The sequence below is a fragment of the Salvia miltiorrhiza genome, chromosome 7, assembly GCF_028751815.1.
Source record: "Salvia miltiorrhiza cultivar Shanhuang (shh) chromosome 7, IMPLAD_Smil_shh, whole genome shotgun sequence".
Taxonomy (NCBI): Eukaryota; Viridiplantae; Streptophyta; class Magnoliopsida; order Lamiales; family Lamiaceae; genus Salvia; species Salvia miltiorrhiza.
In genome coordinates, this window is record NC_080393.1 from 10,367,820 (window position 1) to 10,384,573 (window position 16,754).

The 16,754-nt window shown below is 34.6% G+C and overlaps 3 protein-coding genes across 5 annotated transcripts; all 3 read left to right on the top strand.

Moving 5' to 3' along the window:
- The first annotated feature begins 4,745 nt into the window (after positions 1 to 4,745).
- LOC130992503 (histidine-containing phosphotransfer protein 4) lies at positions 4,746 to 6,216 on the top strand. Its single transcript, XM_057917156.1, has 6 exons — positions 4,746 to 4,935; positions 5,197 to 5,327; positions 5,399 to 5,467; positions 5,564 to 5,635; positions 5,844 to 5,916; positions 6,029 to 6,216. Exons 1-6 carry the CDS (start codon positions 4,891 to 4,893, stop codon positions 6,074 to 6,076), a joined length of 438 nt encoding a protein of 145 aa, XP_057773139.1. The 5' UTR covers positions 4,746 to 4,890; the 3' UTR covers positions 6,077 to 6,216.
- Positions 6,217 to 8,379: 2,163 nt separating this feature from the next.
- Positions 8,380 to 11,590, top strand: LOC130992506 (uncharacterized). Of its 2 annotated transcripts, none has more exons than XM_057917162.1 (5): positions 8,380 to 8,908; positions 9,830 to 9,909; positions 10,036 to 10,175; positions 10,274 to 10,462; positions 10,743 to 11,590. In XM_057917162.1, exons 2-5 carry the CDS (start codon positions 9,840 to 9,842, stop codon positions 11,109 to 11,111), a joined length of 768 nt encoding a protein of 255 aa, XP_057773145.1. In that variant the 5' UTR covers positions 8,380 to 8,908; positions 9,830 to 9,839; the 3' UTR covers positions 11,112 to 11,590. The 2 variants fall into 2 exon arrangements, with proteins under 2 accessions (XP_057773145.1, XP_057773144.1); XM_057917161.1 differs by having other exon boundaries at positions 8,569 to 8,908; positions 9,835 to 9,909.
- A 398-nt stretch (positions 11,591 to 11,988) lies between these two features.
- On the top strand, positions 11,989 to 16,749 carry LOC130992505 (calcium sensing receptor, chloroplastic-like). Of its 2 annotated transcripts, XM_057917159.1 has the most exons (13): positions 11,989 to 12,245; positions 12,545 to 13,402; positions 13,674 to 13,774; positions 13,904 to 14,018; positions 14,185 to 14,262; positions 14,406 to 14,498; positions 14,624 to 14,707; positions 14,993 to 15,091; positions 15,184 to 15,246; positions 15,498 to 15,528; positions 15,688 to 15,734; positions 16,209 to 16,267; positions 16,414 to 16,749. In XM_057917159.1, exons 1-13 carry the CDS (start codon positions 12,213 to 12,215, stop codon positions 16,619 to 16,621), a joined length of 1,869 nt encoding a protein of 622 aa, XP_057773142.1. In that variant the 5' UTR covers positions 11,989 to 12,212; the 3' UTR covers positions 16,622 to 16,749. The 2 variants fall into 2 exon arrangements, with proteins under 2 accessions (XP_057773142.1, XP_057773143.1); XM_057917160.1 differs by lacking the exons at positions 16,209 to 16,267; positions 16,414 to 16,749 and adding an exon at positions 15,884 to 16,202 and having other exon boundaries at positions 15,688 to 15,845.
- Positions 16,750 to 16,754: the final 5 nt, after the last annotated feature.

The following is a 16,754-nucleotide window of genomic DNA, read 5'->3' on the forward strand; positions in this document are numbered from 1 at the left end:
ATTAAAAGTTACGGTCCTATTTTTACCATTAGGTCTATAAATATCGAATAGGATTTGCCATAGAACAAGAAGTATCGTTGTAATAATAATTTATTAGTTCCGCACAATTTAGTGATCTGTCCCTTCTTGGATATGTGCCTTTCCCTTTTTAGTGATTTGAGAGTTTTATGCCATTTCTTGCCTTTAACAGTAAATTCTATGAAAGAATGATAATGCAGTTATATTATAAGTATGCTTTTTCGATGCCAACTTTTGGTTTTATTGTTTGGATCAATTCTGTCCTATGATGCTAGAGAATGGACAAATTAATAAACACTAACACATGATAAGGTAATTTTATATCTTGGGATACGACACAATTCCAAAATTAACGTCCTATCATTTTTGAATCGAGTTTTTCACAACACTCAATTTTTTTATGCTTATAAGATATTAAAATTCTTACCAAGTAGCCCTCCTTTTTTATTCGAGGAATTTAGGCTACCAAGGAAATTAATTTTAGAAGATGAAATTATTTGATGTCTTAATTTAGATTTCGATTTTTTATGCACTAAGAAGAGTAATTAATATCTGGAAAGTTGTTTGCTTTTTATATATGGATTAATATCTAGTGTACTGTGTAAGACATATGTTATAAGTAATTATTACTCTCTCTGTCCACGAAAAAGTGCCCTACTTACCCCTTTTTTTTTCCACGAAAAAGTGCCCTGTTTACCTTTTTGTACATTCATACCCTTTACTTTTCAATTTATTTACAACTTATGCCATTAATAAATCCACACTTTTATTTAATCTATGCAATTAATCCACACAATTAATTCACTAATTAAAACTACGAAACCAACTCCCCCACGCCTAATCAATCCTATTTCCCCCAAAATTAAATTACTCTTTCTCTGAACTCAAACAAGTGAAAGAAATACACACAAACCCTCCAAATTGTATCTCCAATTGTATCTACAGCCCGATTTAATTGCTTTTGGGCTATGTGTGTTTGTTGATTAGCTCAATGGAATAATAAATATGTTCTGAAAATTAACTCGACTTCACGTGTGAATTCCGCACTACAAGAAATCGAGTTTTTACCCACACATAATATAATGTGTAGTAGTTTAGCCACACATAATTTCAAAATATGTAGGTAATTCACACAAAAAAAATTCATTAGTTATTGACATTTAAAATGTGTGGCAAAAATATTTTCGTGACATTTATTATTTTACGGTTATTTTTAAGTTTTATTTATGTATGATAAAATTTATTTTTAAATTTGTTGTGCCAACGTGACAAACTAATAAAAGTTATTAACCACACATAATTCTAAATTATGTATGCGTGGGTAATGAATTTTTATCATTATTTATTCTTGACATGTAAGAAACGTGAGAAAATATTTTTAGCTACATTTTTATTTTGGCTTTAATTAATTATTTATGTAAATCTTAATTGATGTTTTACCCACACATAATTACCCACACATATTTTGAAAAATGTGTAGGTGAAACAATTTGAAACTTTCAATTAATTATTGACATTTAAAATGTGTAGCAAGAAATTTATTTGTACAATTATTATATGGCGGTAATTCTTTTTTAATTTTTATTTTATTTAATAAAGTTTATTTTTATATTTGGTGTGCACCTCTATTTTTTTTTTAAACCACACATAATATATGTGTGGATAATAATTTGTATATTTATATTTTGACAAATTAAAGTAAATTTAATTTTATTTTTATATATTAGTGCCAACTAATCAATTGATTTCTCTACAATTACACAATAAAATAAAAATTAAATAGTCTTTAACATTAAAATAGGCATAAAAAAAACAAGAATGAATATGTTAAAAAAAACACAAGAATTAAAAGAGGCATAAAAATTAAATACTAGTCTTTAACATTAAAATCGAACTCAATAAAGAATATGATTGTTTAAACTCTCAACAACTAAAAGACAAGAAAATATTAACAAACTAATCAATGTCATTAGAACTACCCCTATTGTAATTTTTACCCCACTCAAAACAACTTTATCAGCTTTCTTAGTATCCGTGCCGGCACCCAAATGGGGCACTTTTTCGTGGACGGAGGGAGTAATATATTAAAAAGTCTTGATTGACAAATTTTTCATTATGCAGTGACCTTTCAAGACAAGGAAAAAGTAGAGATGTCTCGAAATACAGAGTGAGACATAAAATACCCCCTCCGTCCCACAAAGCATGACACAGTTTCCTTTTTTGTCTGTCCCACGAAGCATGACACGTTTCTAAAAATGGCAAAAAAAATTACTCCATTTATTCACATTTTCACTTTTTCACCTACCACACTTAACACACAAAATACCAATTTCTTAATTTCCGTGCCGAAAAAAACTGTGCCATGCTTCATGAGTATGGTATACTGAATCTCATCCCAAATTAATTAAGATGTGTTTATCAATATTAGTGTGTCCTCGGACTTGCATTTTTTGGGTGTGTGTGTGTGGGAATTATTATAGGAGAAAGATTGCAAAGGACGCTAAACTCGAAAAATGCAAAAATTGAGATTCTAAATGTAAGAATCTGGTGATATATGCTGATACTTTCCAGACAGAATCGTATTTATTAGTTTTGCGCCAATAACTTTAGCTAGTGATTTTTTGAGAAAACTTTAGTTAGTGATTGATGAAACACAAAAAGATGGAAAAGGAAGGGTTTTGTGTCATCATAATTCTGATTCCATTTCATATCATAAATAGGTGTCATCCTACCCTCTTTCAAAACTATTCTCTATTTTAACTACTTAAAAAAAATATGTACAAAAGCAGAATAGTTGGTAAATAAAATTATTTTAAAGAATAAAATTAAAAAGATAAAAAAAAAAAAGGGTTAATTGCCGGAAAAACCATATACTTTTTCAAAATTTGGTTTTTTCCCATGACAAAAAAAACCTGAACAGAAATCCATAAATTGAACAACTTATTGCATATTTCCCCCGCGTCCGTTTTCCGGCGAAATTGAATCCGAGGTGGCAATCGGAATTCCAGCGTGTCATCGCCGGCAATTAAACGACGTCGTTTCATGATTTTTTGACCGCTACATCTCGTCGCTGGAGTCGGGCGGCGACGCCGCGCCCATCGTCATGGAGAAATTCCTGATGCTCGTGGAGGAGAAAATGGACGGCTACGATTCGATGGAGAGCCACGTGAAATGGAGGCGCCTGAGAGAGGAAGACGCGGCGTGGTTCCTGGACGCCGTGGATCGCGTGACGTCGTTGTCGAATTCGCTGGCCAATTTGGCATCCGATTACAAGTACGCCTACACGATCAACCGCGCCGGCAGCGTGGTGCAGCGCGCCATGTCGTATTTGGAGGGGGAATTGAAGGTGCTGCTGGAGGAATACACCGCCGACGACGCCGACATCACCTCCGATCTCATCCGAATTCACCACCTTCGCCAAGGACCAGTTTCCGGCCGAGCGGAATCTCTTGGATTCCGTCTTCCCGGCCCACCCCACCATTCCGGAGACCCTCTTCCACGGCCTCACCTGCGGGATCACCAAGCACATCCTCAAATTCGCCGAGGCCGTGGCAAGAAGATGGAGAATTTTCGATGCTTAGGGCTGCTGTGAGGGTTTTGGGTTGAGGTGAGGTGGAACATTAGGTGTTAGGGTGAGGTGGAAAATTATGGTTAGGTGGCAGCCACGTTGGATCGGACCTCCATCGGAGATCGCCGGAAAACGGACGCGGGGGAAATATGCAATAAGTTGTTCAATTTATGGATTTCTGTTCAGGTTTTTTTTGTCATGGGAAAAAACCAAATTTTGAAAAAGTATATGGTTTTTCCGGCAATTAACCCAAAAAAAAAACGTTGACGAGTACTTAACAATCAGAGAAAAAAACGCCTCCAAGTTGCAGTTATAGTTGTGCAATATTCTTTAAATATTAATTTATTCATTTTTCAACATTTTATAGATATAACATATTTTATTTTATTTTATTCATTTTTATGTAATTATGTTTTGAATAACACATATATATACATCTTGAATTAAAGATCATGAAATGACCTTTAGTTCGCTTTATGATATGTAAAAAAATAGATTTAAAATGAATAATTTATAATAGTGAAAGTTTTAACATATCAAATGCTATTTTATTTGAAACTAAAAACCATATTTCAAACATTTTTAATTTCCTTTTTCTTAATTCAAATATTTAAAAAATTCCAATTTATGTATTTCTGTTTATTTTATATTAAAAAAACTTTTAATAGGACATTGTATAATTATTATAAAATAATAGCATATTATTTGTATTTATTCATTAAAGTGATAAATTCACGTACCGTCGATCTTTACGATCTAAGAATTAAAAAATTATTTATATTTTATACCATATACACCTAAACTCATTTGAGTAACTCCCTACACCTTAGTGGATTTGTTACGAGAACCTTTTTAAAAATTGTGAATGTGACAATAATTTTTAGTTAGAATGAACAATTTAGAGATAGACAGAAGGTACAATTGATGCCTATGAATGTGGCATTTGCATCCGAATTTTAGGAGAAATATATAATTAGAATGAAGTTAATTAATTTTAGGACGGATACAATAATTTTATAATTTTTCGTTAACCAATAACATGCAAATGCATGTTTATTTTTTATGATTTTAATATTCCATTAAAAGCATACACTAAAATTCATTTTCACACGCACACACTAGCTAGCACATATATACATGACGTGGATATATGTAAATTAGAGGGGACCAAGCAACCCCCTTTGTCCCAATATCTATATATATAATGCAACCTCGTTTCATTCCCATCCCACAACACACCAATCCCTCTCTCTCTCTAAATTCCAAATTTTACTGCATTATCTCCATCCACCCACCCAAGAACCATGCAGAGACAACTAGCTAACATGAAGCAGTCCCTTTTTGATCAGGTAAAAATTAAAACCATGTCTCTGTCTCTCACTCTCAAAATTACTTTGGAATTAATTAAAAAAAAAATGCAACTGTTATTTGCAAGTTGAGAGCTCCCTTTATCGGTGCTCTCTATGTCTTAAAAATCACTATTCACATATATTCCCACGTCAATGTCATGATGTCGTTTAATCAAACCACTATCTAAGTGTATTTGCATGAATATGAAGAAGGAAACTACCTTTTTTTTTTTCCTCCTTGATTTAGAAATTGTGGTACAGGGATATCTCGATGAACAATTCATTCAGCTTGAAGAGCTGCAAGATGATGCGAATCCTAATTTCGTTGAAGAAGTTGTCACGTTGTACTACCGCGATTCGGCTCGACTTATCCAAAATATTGACCAAGCCTTGTGAGTTTCATAGTCACACTACTTTGAAGAAAAATATTTGTTTCATGAAGCTAATTTATTTATGTTGTTAGGGAGAAGAGCCCTCTTGATTTTTCGAAGCTGGACAGCTTCATGCATCAGTTCAAGGGCAGCAGTACAAGGTAGAAGATGAAATTTGATGAATTTACAGTGGCCTGCAGGGAATATTCTCTCTTTTTTGGTTGATAATAACCTTTGCCGTACATGTGATTTTGCAGCATTGGAGCCAAAAAGGTGAAAAGTGAGTGTACACAATTCAGAGACTACTGCAGAGTTGGAAATGCTGATGGGTAATTATTTGGCTACACACTTCTGCTTTTTTGCAATTGTGACATCAATTCTTTATCTCGTGTAAAAATACTGCTCCTCAATGTTCAATTTATAGATACAATCCCATAATAACGTATTAATTACTAATTAATTCAAATTCTCTGTCTTTTCATATAAAAAGATTGTCAAAGGATCCTAGATTAATCAATTATTTTGTTGTTTTGGCAGTTGCAAGAGAACTTTTCAGCAATTGAAGAAGGAATATGCCACTCTAAAAAAGAAAGTAGAAGTCTATTTTCAGGTACCCCTTTTTTATTCTGTCTGCACACACACACACACACATGCATGTGTATGTATATGTGTTTTGGTGAGTGAGTAATTAATTAAGAGTGATGGGTTCTGTTTATGTGCAGTTTGCGAGACAAATTGGGCCAGTTGAGAAGGCTTGTCGCTCAAAATAAGGAAGTGGAGTTGAGGCTTCAATGTTTGGTTTATCTTACTATGTAAAACTCACCAAAACCCTCCTTCTCAGATGTAATAAGAGAAGAGAAGGACCTTCTTTCTTTAATTTCTTTCTAATTAATCTACCTTTTATAACCAATATTGCACCGTCTCTCTCTCTCTCTCTCTCTTCTTCAAACGAATTTGGTTTCTCCCAAATCTCTCACGCTTCAAAACTCAATAATACTATTAAGCAAGACTTCCAAACTCTTTATAATAATTACCACTGTAACTCAATAATAAAAATACTACAGTAACTAATAAGCAACAAATAATTTATAATCAAAATGAGAAATAGGTTCCAGCCCCAGCCCATTTGGATAAAGTGATAAAAAATAAATTAAAGGTCAAACCCAAAATCAAAACTACAATCGGCTGGCATTCGATGGCCCAATTAAAATGCAGTTTCCTACTTTTAAACAAAATGAAAATGTCTTCATTCAGTGTTCAACAAACGACGTTGTAGATACCATTATATTGTGTATTTATTTAAAGTCAAATATTTCAGATTCAATCATATGAGATTTTTAAATTATTTGTTGAATAAAAAACCAATCCGTTACTCTAAGAAAATCACCAAAAAAATTAATTTTAATTATAAGTAGATAAATAATCACAATAAAATTTAATAAAAGGTAATTTATCAACAGAGAGACTAGTTTTCAATAATAAATAATCTCAATAAAAGCTAATTTAATAAATAATCTTAGTGCGATATTTAAAATGTTGCAATAATATCACTATTTTTAAATTTGTAATAAAATCAACACTTTAAAATTTTATTGTTCACTAAGAAGTTGATACATTTGAGTCTAATACTCCTTTCGTCACGCGAAATTTGAACAATTTATTTTTTGCACGGATTTTAAGAAATTGATATTTTGTTTTAAGTGTGGAAGATGAAAAAAATGAAAAGATGAATCAAGGAAAAAAAAATTGTCATATAAAAAAAATACTTAAGAAAATATTGCTCAAACTTCGTGAAATTAAGAAGTAGTAACTAAACTGAATATCAAGGAGTGCAAATACACTTGGGCGATCCCGATTCCTATAGGCAATACGGCCACACCACGTCAAATCTTGAGTAATCATCGAATTTGAGGTTGTAAATTTTACAACCAAAAATGCGATGAAATTATTGGAATGCATTCAAAGTTTGTGTTAGAATTGCAGTATATGTGAAGTTTGTGTATTAATTAATCAGCTAGGTATTTCACCGGAGCTCAAAAGTGTGGAAAAATTGAACGAATCATTAAATTGATGAAATTGAAGATAAGAAAATAAAATTCATGGAAAGTTGAAAAATAGATAAAAGTTTATGAATTTAAAAGTAATTAACCCAATAATAGGGTTAGTTGATTGTAAATTTAAACATTGTAGTCATGGGTTTTCTCATATACTACAAAATTAGTGTCAAAATACATAAATTTTCATTATTATCAAAATTTAAATTTCAGCCAAATTAAATCTAATCTAACATGAAATTTTAGTACTGATATGACATCTTTCGACAACCCACAATTTAAAATCTCACAGTATGAATGAACTCCAAATTTTCTCACTTTATTACATGGATAAGCCGGTAGGATTTTATGGAAGTTGCAACAGTTTCAACCCAAATATTTTAATTTTAAATCGGATTTTATTTTTAAGTTGGAAAGTGATTAGGGGTGAGCATTCGGTTATATGGTTCGGTTTTTGCTAAAACCAAACTAAACCATATTTTAGTTCGGTTTAAAAAAAAAAAACCGAACCGAACCGAATTAACCGAACAAACCGAACCGAATTGACCGAATTTTTTATAATTAAAACCGAACCGAATCGAAAAACCGAATTAATCCGAAGAAAACCGAAATTTTTGAAAAAACCCGAAAAAACCGAAATTTTCGAAAAAAAAAACCGAAAATTCCAAAAAGAAACTATAAAATTTAAAAAAATATTAGAAGTTAGATATTATAAAATTATAATTAAAATATTATATATATATATAAAATATATATATATATATATTATAAATATAATTCGGTTTTTCGGTTTTGTTCGGTTTTAAAAAATCCGAACCGAACCGAACCGAACCGAAAAACCGAAATTTTATGAAAAAAAAAACCGAATCGAACCGAAAAATCGAAAAAATCGAACCATATTTTAAAATTTCGGCTTGGATCGGTTCGATTATTCGGTTTCGGATTTTTTGCTCACCCCTAAAAGTGATATCACTTCATCCCTCTCAATAATAGTACTACTACATTGTTTTGAGAATCGTGCCACGTATTAGAGCTATAGTGTTCGATCAGATTTGATCTAGCCAAAATTTAAATCCGAGAGAAAATTCTACAAATAATAAAAACCTATGTATTTTAACATTAATTTTATAAAATATGAGAAAATTAGAATTTAACTACAGTGTTTAAATTTATTGCCAATTAAGCTTTATTATTTTCTTTTAGGCTAATTAAGCTTTTATTGTTTGAGTTGGACTTTGGGCTCTCACTCAGTGTCTCGCAGTCGCAGCTACCCGTCTTCCCCAATTCCCAATTGGGTTTTCCGTTCTCTCTCCTCAGCCCTAATCTCCTTCTCCCTAATTTCTCTCGCGTCTCCACGTCCTGCCGCCGTCCCGCACCAGACTTCTCTCTCGCAGTCTCGCCTCCCCTCTCCATCTCGTCGGCGGTCGCGAGTCGCGACCCATTGGTTGTGAATCGAGGTCCCGAAAATCAGCGGACACTCCTCAACCTTCACCTGCACCAACGAAGCTCGACGTCGGAGACTCCTTTCTGGGGGGCCTGCTCTGCAGCGTTAGTTCGTTACTTTCATTCTGTTCATTACTGTTTCTATTCAGAGTATGCTAAGTTAAACCACGGAAATCGGTCTGTGGAATTGGTTTGAAATAATCTTATGCATTGAACAAAACTGTGCAAATTAACTTGTACAGGTTTATGTAGGTCAAATTCATCCAGGCTGTTAGCATATCTATTGTCAATTTTAGTGAACATTTGGCTTTATATTGTTTTTAAGTAATACTAATTATAAATAATGTAGTTCATTTGGACTCACATGGTTTGATGGTGAAGTCTGGAAACTGATCGGGAGCTGGGTTTGGTAGTTTTAATGGAAATCTGGTGTAAACTAAGGAAGAAGGCTTCTAGTTTTAGTTTCTAACGATGCAAGCTGATTTTTGCTGAATCTTCTGAAGAGTTGTTGTCAAACTGAAACTGAGACTGATTCAGGTGATCTGAACATTAAAAAAAGAAGAGGAGAATTTCGGAAGAAACAAATTATTGCTTGTTAATACGGTTCAGTAGGTTGTTTGGACAGTTCGGCCTAATCCAGACTGAAATAACCAAATACACATGCTCGAACTATTTAACCATGAAATCAAGGGAACAAAAAAGAAGATCCGAGAAGAAAAAAATGACAAAGATTGAACAAATAGCAATTCTGAAAGCAGACAATTGGTATTAATATAAAGAAAACCACTATGTGTTTCGATCATTTTTAGTGTCACGCCTTATTCTTCCGTGTATTTTGTTATTAAAACTTTTATTTTACTAATTCTGATAACACCTGTCATAAAAGTACTAATGTAATGAAAAATACACATGAAGCAGCATATTGAATTGTAATAGGTGCAATATTGCAATTAAAGGTCAATTTTGAAAGTTTTGGTTTATTTCAACTGTCACTTAAACTTATATATATGTTTTTGTCTCGTGAAGTGTAGTAAAGATGGAGGGGTGTAGTGCAGAGTCCACACAAGAAGATGCTCCAGTCTCACAGGCTCAGCCTGAAGAAATGGGTTAGTAGAGCTGTTTCTTTTTGTCCCACTCTTATCATCCACCTCCTGTGTGGCATTTGCTTCATTATTTTGTAGGAGATTCTCCAAGACAAACTAATTTAATCTGTATGTGTCTTTTAATGACAGAGAGAAAAGTTCGAGTAGATGCTGTATGGCAGCAAATGAGCAAAGGTGTGCCTTCAAAAACTCTTAAAAGCATCCTGGGGAACCGGAGTCCGAAGACAAACAAGTCTACTCGAGGAAGTCCTGTGCAGAAGTCATCAACAGTGAGAAACACTTTTCTTTAAGTAATTATAGGAAAAATTTGTTTACCTAGACAAAACTTGATAGTGAGGAATCACCTTCACCCACCCCTCTCTTTCAGGGTTGGATGACTTATCTTGGTTTGGGATCAACTAAGACACCACCTCCTGTACAAGGGGTGTTGGGAAAGCGTGCTGGCACAAGTGAGAATGGTTCCAGTGAGGAAGGCAAAAAACTTGCTGCTGCCGCTCTTTCAGCTGTTAAGGATGCTGCTGCTGCTTTGGCAACTACAGGAAGAGGAAAAGTCGAGGTATGTTTTCTGTTCTAGCATGCTTTTCTACAAATTTTACTTTGTAGGTTCAATTCATGTTTCTTGGGCAGCATATACTTGGGCACTTCAAATATTACTTCCACATCACCATATACTCAATTTAGAAGTCTTTGTAAAAGTTGAATGCTGTGTTTGATGGATAGTGTTCCTTTTTTTTGCATCAGTTCTATTTCTAGAAGTCAACTTACTTGTTGGTAAACACGCAAGTTCTATTTTCTACATCATTTACTTGATTATTTGTAATCTGTCAATATGGTAGGTTACTGAAGTTCGAGACTTTGCTGGTGAGGAAATTGAAGTAAGGAAACTAGTTGATGCTGCCTCGAAAGAGGCAGTTGAGAAAGGGAAAGGTGTAGCAGGCACCGTATCAGCCGTTGATGCTGTTCTAGAACAGATAAAAAAGAAACCTAAACTCAGTGTGCTTGACAAGACAAAGATGGACTGGGGCGAATTCAAGGAAGAAAATAAAGGCATGGAAGATGAACTTGACGCATACAAGAAAAGTTCGAATCAGTATCTGGACAAAGTTTCTTTCTTGCAGCGTGCTGATTACCGAGAATTCGAGCGAGAAAGAGACGTCCGGCTTGCATCGCAGGCCAGGCGAAAGACTGATATGAGAGACGACTGATCAAACTACTTTGGCTCGAACAGCCTTACTGATCTGTCAAAATCTCAAAAATCAAACGGAGGCCTTAATCTGCGTATGAGTGTTGGTTTGCCTCGGGTTCTAAACAACTCTATCATCTTCACCTACAGAAACCTCGATTCCAGGTTTGGTTGCCTATTTTTTTGTTTTGTTTTGCAGCCTGGGTTTGAGTCCTCGAAAAGTTGGCTTTCTCGTTTGAGTTTCAGCATCAGCTGCATTTTTTCAAGATGTGTGAGATGCCACAATTTCGGAGCATACGAATGGAAGTTGCATCAAATATTTCAACAGCGAATGAATTCTTGTTAGAAATGTATGAAAGAGCAACCATTCTTGTCATTGTTTCTCTTATATTATGCTACTAATGCAAAATTATTGAGCTCAGGAGTTTGTGTTATGTTAACACTGAATGGAATTGAATTGGAATTGGTTATGTAATAATTGGTCAATTTATGGTGCTCAAACGCCAGTTTGTCTGAATGAGATCGAATGGTGTTAATCCATTTTTAACAGAACTCAACTAGTTGTTTTCGAAGAATTTCAATGAACTGAAAAACCCAAAGTGAATTTCTGTAACTGAATGGGTTTGTGTTAGAAATCCAAGAACCTAACATGTCAGCCAGAGTATAACATTTTTGAAATTTTTTTAGGGAAGCATTTTCCAAATTTGAAGTTGTTTAGAATGAATATGCTTTTCTCATTTCAAATTCGTTCTAAAAGTGTTACTACTCTCTGTAGCACGAATACGTCAATCTCCCTATCGTACCCGTATTAATACGAATACGTTTAAATACGTATTTATTAATACCTTTTTAATACGAATACGTTTAAATACGTGAGAAATACGTATTTTTCTTGAAACGATTAATTTGAGTTGACAAATCAAAATGCTACTCCAAAATAAGACACTTCGAGATGAAAAAAACGAAACTCCCAAGATTTTAATATGAAAGCTCTCACTCTAGTCTTTATCGGTTGCCTTAACAAGAATGGAATTTTCGTTTTTGATTTTTTGGGGCTGAAAACGAGGGATTAGGTGAATTTGCAGGAGTTGTTGACTCGAGTTGAGGAGGTGTTCAATATACAATGTTTCCGCTTTCCTCAGCAACTACTAAAAAGGTCAAAAAGTTTTTGCACCTTCTTTTTCCCACTTGGAACTGAAGTATACAATGTTTTTATGTGAATCAGTTGATTGTATCTTATGTCAGATTTTTTTTTTATTTTTTCCTTGTGATATCCGTATTTTAATCTTCCAGAATCACCTGCGGCGTTTACACTTTATACTAATATTTAGGTTTTCTTGGTTTGTAAATTCACAAGTTTAATTGAAGTTATAATGGCGTGATTGAATGTGAAACAGGTGCTAAATAAAATTTATTATAGAGCTTATTAAATAAATATTCCATATTCTCGTGCAGGTTTCTGTTTGTGGAGGATTGAAATCCATTTCTCCACATGGGATGAGATTTGATGCCAAGTGCAACGGTTTTGACAAAGTTTTCATGAATTTCTCCAACAGTCTTGACGTTAGAACAAGACCTTCTTCGTGTCTTCACCTCAACAATGTCGGAAACACCAAACTGTCATTATATCCGACTGGATTTCAAAATTTGAGACAATGTAAGCTGAGCTGTTACCAAGTTGGGCACTGTTTAGGATCAAACAACATGATGTTTGTAGATGGTGACGAGCTAGTTGATTTTCTTAGCAACACGATTGATAATGCTGAGGCGCCTCCCAGCTTTGCCGATGTTGAATCAGTTGTGCCTTCTCGTCTGGCATCTCATTCATTCCACGTGGATACAGATGCACTGTCGTTCCTGGAAACAAAATTGTCTGATATTGTTTCCAAATTGAAGGAAGCTGCTGCTGATGCATCTAACATAGGAGAAGATTTTCTGAACAAGTTCTCTGATAGTGTAACCTTGCCACTGACTACTAATCTTAAAGATACCAATCGAGCAGTTAGTGATTCCATCAATGAGATTATCTCGTTTATCAATAAATCTGCAGGACCACATTCGCATGGTAGTGAGTTGTCTGGACTATGTAGTGAGTTGAAGGAGGCATCAAGCAGAGCCTGGCCTTTTGCACTTGATGTTTTGAGGGGAACAATTGTTGTAGTCGAAAACTCTTTGGAACGAGGGGGCAAAATTTTCGGATATGCTTACAGTTCCGTTAAGGAATTTCTCCCTCCAGAAGTCCAAGTAGCACTTGGTTTATCTGAAGAAAGAGTAGAGAAAGTATTATCTCCTGCTGGAAATGCATTTCAACAGGTACACTTAATAGTCTCTTTTTCTAGTGCGAAGAAATGTTAAGAGTTTTTTTCAACGCATGATTTATGATGCTTATTTGTTGCATGTTAGTTTTCATCATGAGAGATAATAAGTAAGATATCTTGTATTTCATTAAATGACTGGCAATGGCTAAAACTGGCTTCTCGTATAAATGAATGGTTCGGTTTCAAAAAAATGCTTCGTTCTTCTTGTTAATATCTATCCTGCCTAATTATCGAATGGCATCATACTTCAAAATTTTGATGCAAAGGTTTACATGGCTGTGGAGGGATTTGAAGAAAGTCTTGGCTTGGACCCTAATGATCCACTTGTTCCGTTTGTTCTTTTCCTTGGACTCTCCGTGACTCTATGGTATGAATCTTGTTTTGTCATTTATATTTGTTTTCGATTCTCTCTAAATCATCTAGAGCAAAACGTATCCTGATCTTGCTTTCTCTCTTTTAATTAATGGAAATCACATTTCTCATCAGATTTGTGCAGGGCTTCTTATAGGATAGTGAAATATAGTGGATATGCAGGAGATTTTTCTCCTCAGCCGGCTTTGGAGTTCATACAAGGGAATGAAAATGCTGTACTTGTCGACATTCGACCTGAGGTTAGAGATTCTAAATTTATCAGAACTTTACTTGCGTGGAAATTCAGTGAGATGGATCCTCATACATTTTCTTATCTTCTTGTTGTTGTTTACAAAATGTCACGTGGTTGCCTCATTTGAAAGTTATAGTTCTTACATCACTGATTTCATTGGTTTGTCTGCAAAGAATTTCAAGGAAAGAGACGGCGTTCCTGATCTTCGAAGGGCAGCAAGATTTCGATACGCCAGTGTGATACTTCCTGAGGTTGCTACTCTTTTTACCAAGTATACTTTTTCTCTTATTAACTTTCCCCAGTTAAGATCTTCTCATTGGGAAAGATAGATAATAGGCTATAACGGTGAGATATTTTCACTAATGTATTATTCTACGTTCACGTATATTCGCAGGTTGATGGCTCCACGAAGAAGTTGCTGAAGGGGGGAAGAGATATTGAATACACATTGCTAGCTGCTGTTATTCGCAACCTTAATATTGTTGATGTATGAAGCTTGTCGATGAATATGCTGTCCTTATCCAGTCCTTTCACCTTGCATGTTAAAAGAGGGTCACACTGAAATTTAAATAGACGAGAAATTATGTTTCATATCGACTTCTATACATGCAGGACAGGTCTATTGTTTTAGTTATGGATGCTGATGGAACTTTTTCTAAGGGTGTCGCAAGATCACTGAGAAAGCTTGGGACTAAGGCAAGTATGATCGGTGAAAGCTAATAGTGTTAGTATTTTAAGGACAAGAAAATATTACAAAAATGATTGAACTTATTTTCTCTTGTCATTACAAATTTCAAAGGCTGTAATATTATTTGTTCTATTAGAATTGGGCCCATCATCCCCTTAAAAGGCCTTATAAGGGGAGAGGGTACTCTAAACTTATACTATTGGAGACATTACCAAGTCGATGTGGGATAGAAAGGGTGGCTTCAACATTTTATTTTATTTTTGGAGTGAACTTTGTTGTCTTTTCATACACAGAAACCTTATATTGTCAAAGGTGGCTTTCGCACTTGGGTGAAAAATGGCTTACGTGTTAAAATAGCAAAACCTGAGACAGCACTTACAATAATTAATGAGGTAAGTTTTTCGTCTGCTCTCTCTGTGAAGCAGAAGATTTATGTCAAACTGAAGCTTTTACATGTCTGCTAACCAAGGCTGGATTTTTGTAGGAAGCTGAAGCGATCTTGGAGGAAATTAAACCAACTCCACTGAAAACCATTGGGTATGGAGTGGTAAGGATTTATTCTGTCTTTTAAATAGGTTAATCAACTTTGGAGTTGCATACGACTAAGAAGATATTTCTATTCCTTCCAAATTTTATGTATGCAATTCATCTCCTTTTCGGATGGCTCATATTGACATACTAGTCTTCCCAGTAAAGGATTCTATCTTTGTCATTTGGCATAAAGTGAAGATTTTGAAAATTCCAACGTTTGTTTGGCCATGCAAGATGCAACTGACTAGCCCAATTCTTGTTGTGTAGGTTTTTGTAGGGGCGATCTATTCAGTAGTAGGTAATGTTACTTTGGATTGTACTGCTATTAAATTTAAATCTGATATTTGTTTGGACATTCCGTTTTTTAGTCAGACATAATACTGCTATTTAAAGTATGATAAATGGTTGTTTATCATTTCCATGTCAAGTTTAACAATTCTTGTTCCCCTTCCTGCAGAGTGGGAGAAGACTCTGCAATTTATCGGTGTAATTGGTCTGGGCCAGGTAATTGGTTTCTTAAATCTTGTCTTCTGCACACTTGATTCTCGTCATTGCCAAACGGCACATATCCACATACCCTAGATCTTTTAGCGAAATTTTGAGACCTCGTAAAATATTGACTAAAGTCATACCTAATTAGTAATTAGCACAAGATTTTGCCATATGTTCTCTTTAGGGGATGCATCTATAAGGTTTCTAGGTATAATGTGTGGTTGGGAGAATTTACCCCCTAGCTTACTGGTTCAATTATTAATCAGGATAAAGTAAACTTAATAAGCTCAGAAATAACTTAAAATGTCCTAAAGAAGTTATTGTACCCTATTAATGGTGCTAAGCTCTTGGTTTGATGCTGTTGTTCTTTTGTGTTTGATGTATTTGATCTCTTCTATTATTGAATACTGTAATATAATTCCTCTTGAGAAGCTAGACGTGAAGCGCATATAATACCTTGTTTCCTCACTTTTAAATTATTGCCAGAGTTTATTCAGCCGAGTTGCTTCATACGAGGACGTAGAAGATCTGAAGCAGGATGTGAGGTACTGCCTTCACTGAGTCTCAGCATCGAGTTCTTAAGAACTCTAATATTCGAGAGTATCACAAAAACTGATCACCTATTAGCTCTTTATGATAGTAAGTTGTGATCTTCATTTGTATAAACAATGAGCATTGCTGAACTCCTCAGGTTGCTGCTAACTCCAGTGAGACTAGGTGGTCGTGCCATCTCATGGGCAGCAGGCAAGTTAGGAAGTAACGGTGATGGGCTACCCACGTCGCCTTCATCATCTGATATTCAAAGCAGGGTGTTGCAGGCAGCTGCAAAGCATGAATCTCTACACCCCGTTGCTGATGAAGGAGCAAAAGATTCCAGTAATGAGAATGTAAATACTTGAAGAGGATCGAGTTGTCTTACTTGATTTGTTGGTATTTTCAAGATTCTTGCTTTATAAGTTGAAAATATTGGTATGAGAAGATAAATCATGTATGCTTCTAAAATAGATCATATTGTTTGCTAAATCAACCACA

Coding starts and splice junctions, on each gene's coding strand:
- LOC130992503 (XM_057917156.1), top strand. CDS start 4,891: ATGCAGAGACAACTAGCTAACATGAAGCAGTCCCTTTTTGATCAG. Junction 5,468..5,563: donor TTCAAGGGCAGCAGTACAAG/GTAGAAGATGAA, acceptor GTGATTTTGCAG/CATTGGAGCCAAAAAGGTGA. Junction 5,636..5,843: donor AGAGTTGGAAATGCTGATGG/GTAATTATTTGG, acceptor TTGTTTTGGCAG/TTGCAAGAGAACTTTTCAGC.
- LOC130992506 (XM_057917162.1), top strand. CDS start 9,840: ATGGAGGGGTGTAGTGCAGAGTCCACACAAGAAGATGCTCCAGTCTCA. Junction 10,176..10,273: donor CTGTGCAGAAGTCATCAACA/GTGAGAAACACT, acceptor CCTCTCTTTCAG/GGTTGGATGACTTATCTTGG. Junction 10,463..10,742: donor CAGGAAGAGGAAAAGTCGAG/GTATGTTTTCTG, acceptor TCAATATGGTAG/GTTACTGAAGTTCGAGACTT.
- LOC130992505 (XM_057917159.1), top strand. CDS start 12,213: ATGTTTCCGCTTTCCTCAGCAACTACTAAAAAG. Junction 15,529..15,687: donor GGCGATCTATTCAGTAGTAG/GTAATGTTACTT, acceptor CCCTTCCTGCAG/AGTGGGAGAAGACTCTGCAA. Junction 16,268..16,413: donor GATCTGAAGCAGGATGTGAG/GTACTGCCTTCA, acceptor TGAACTCCTCAG/GTTGCTGCTAACTCCAGTGA.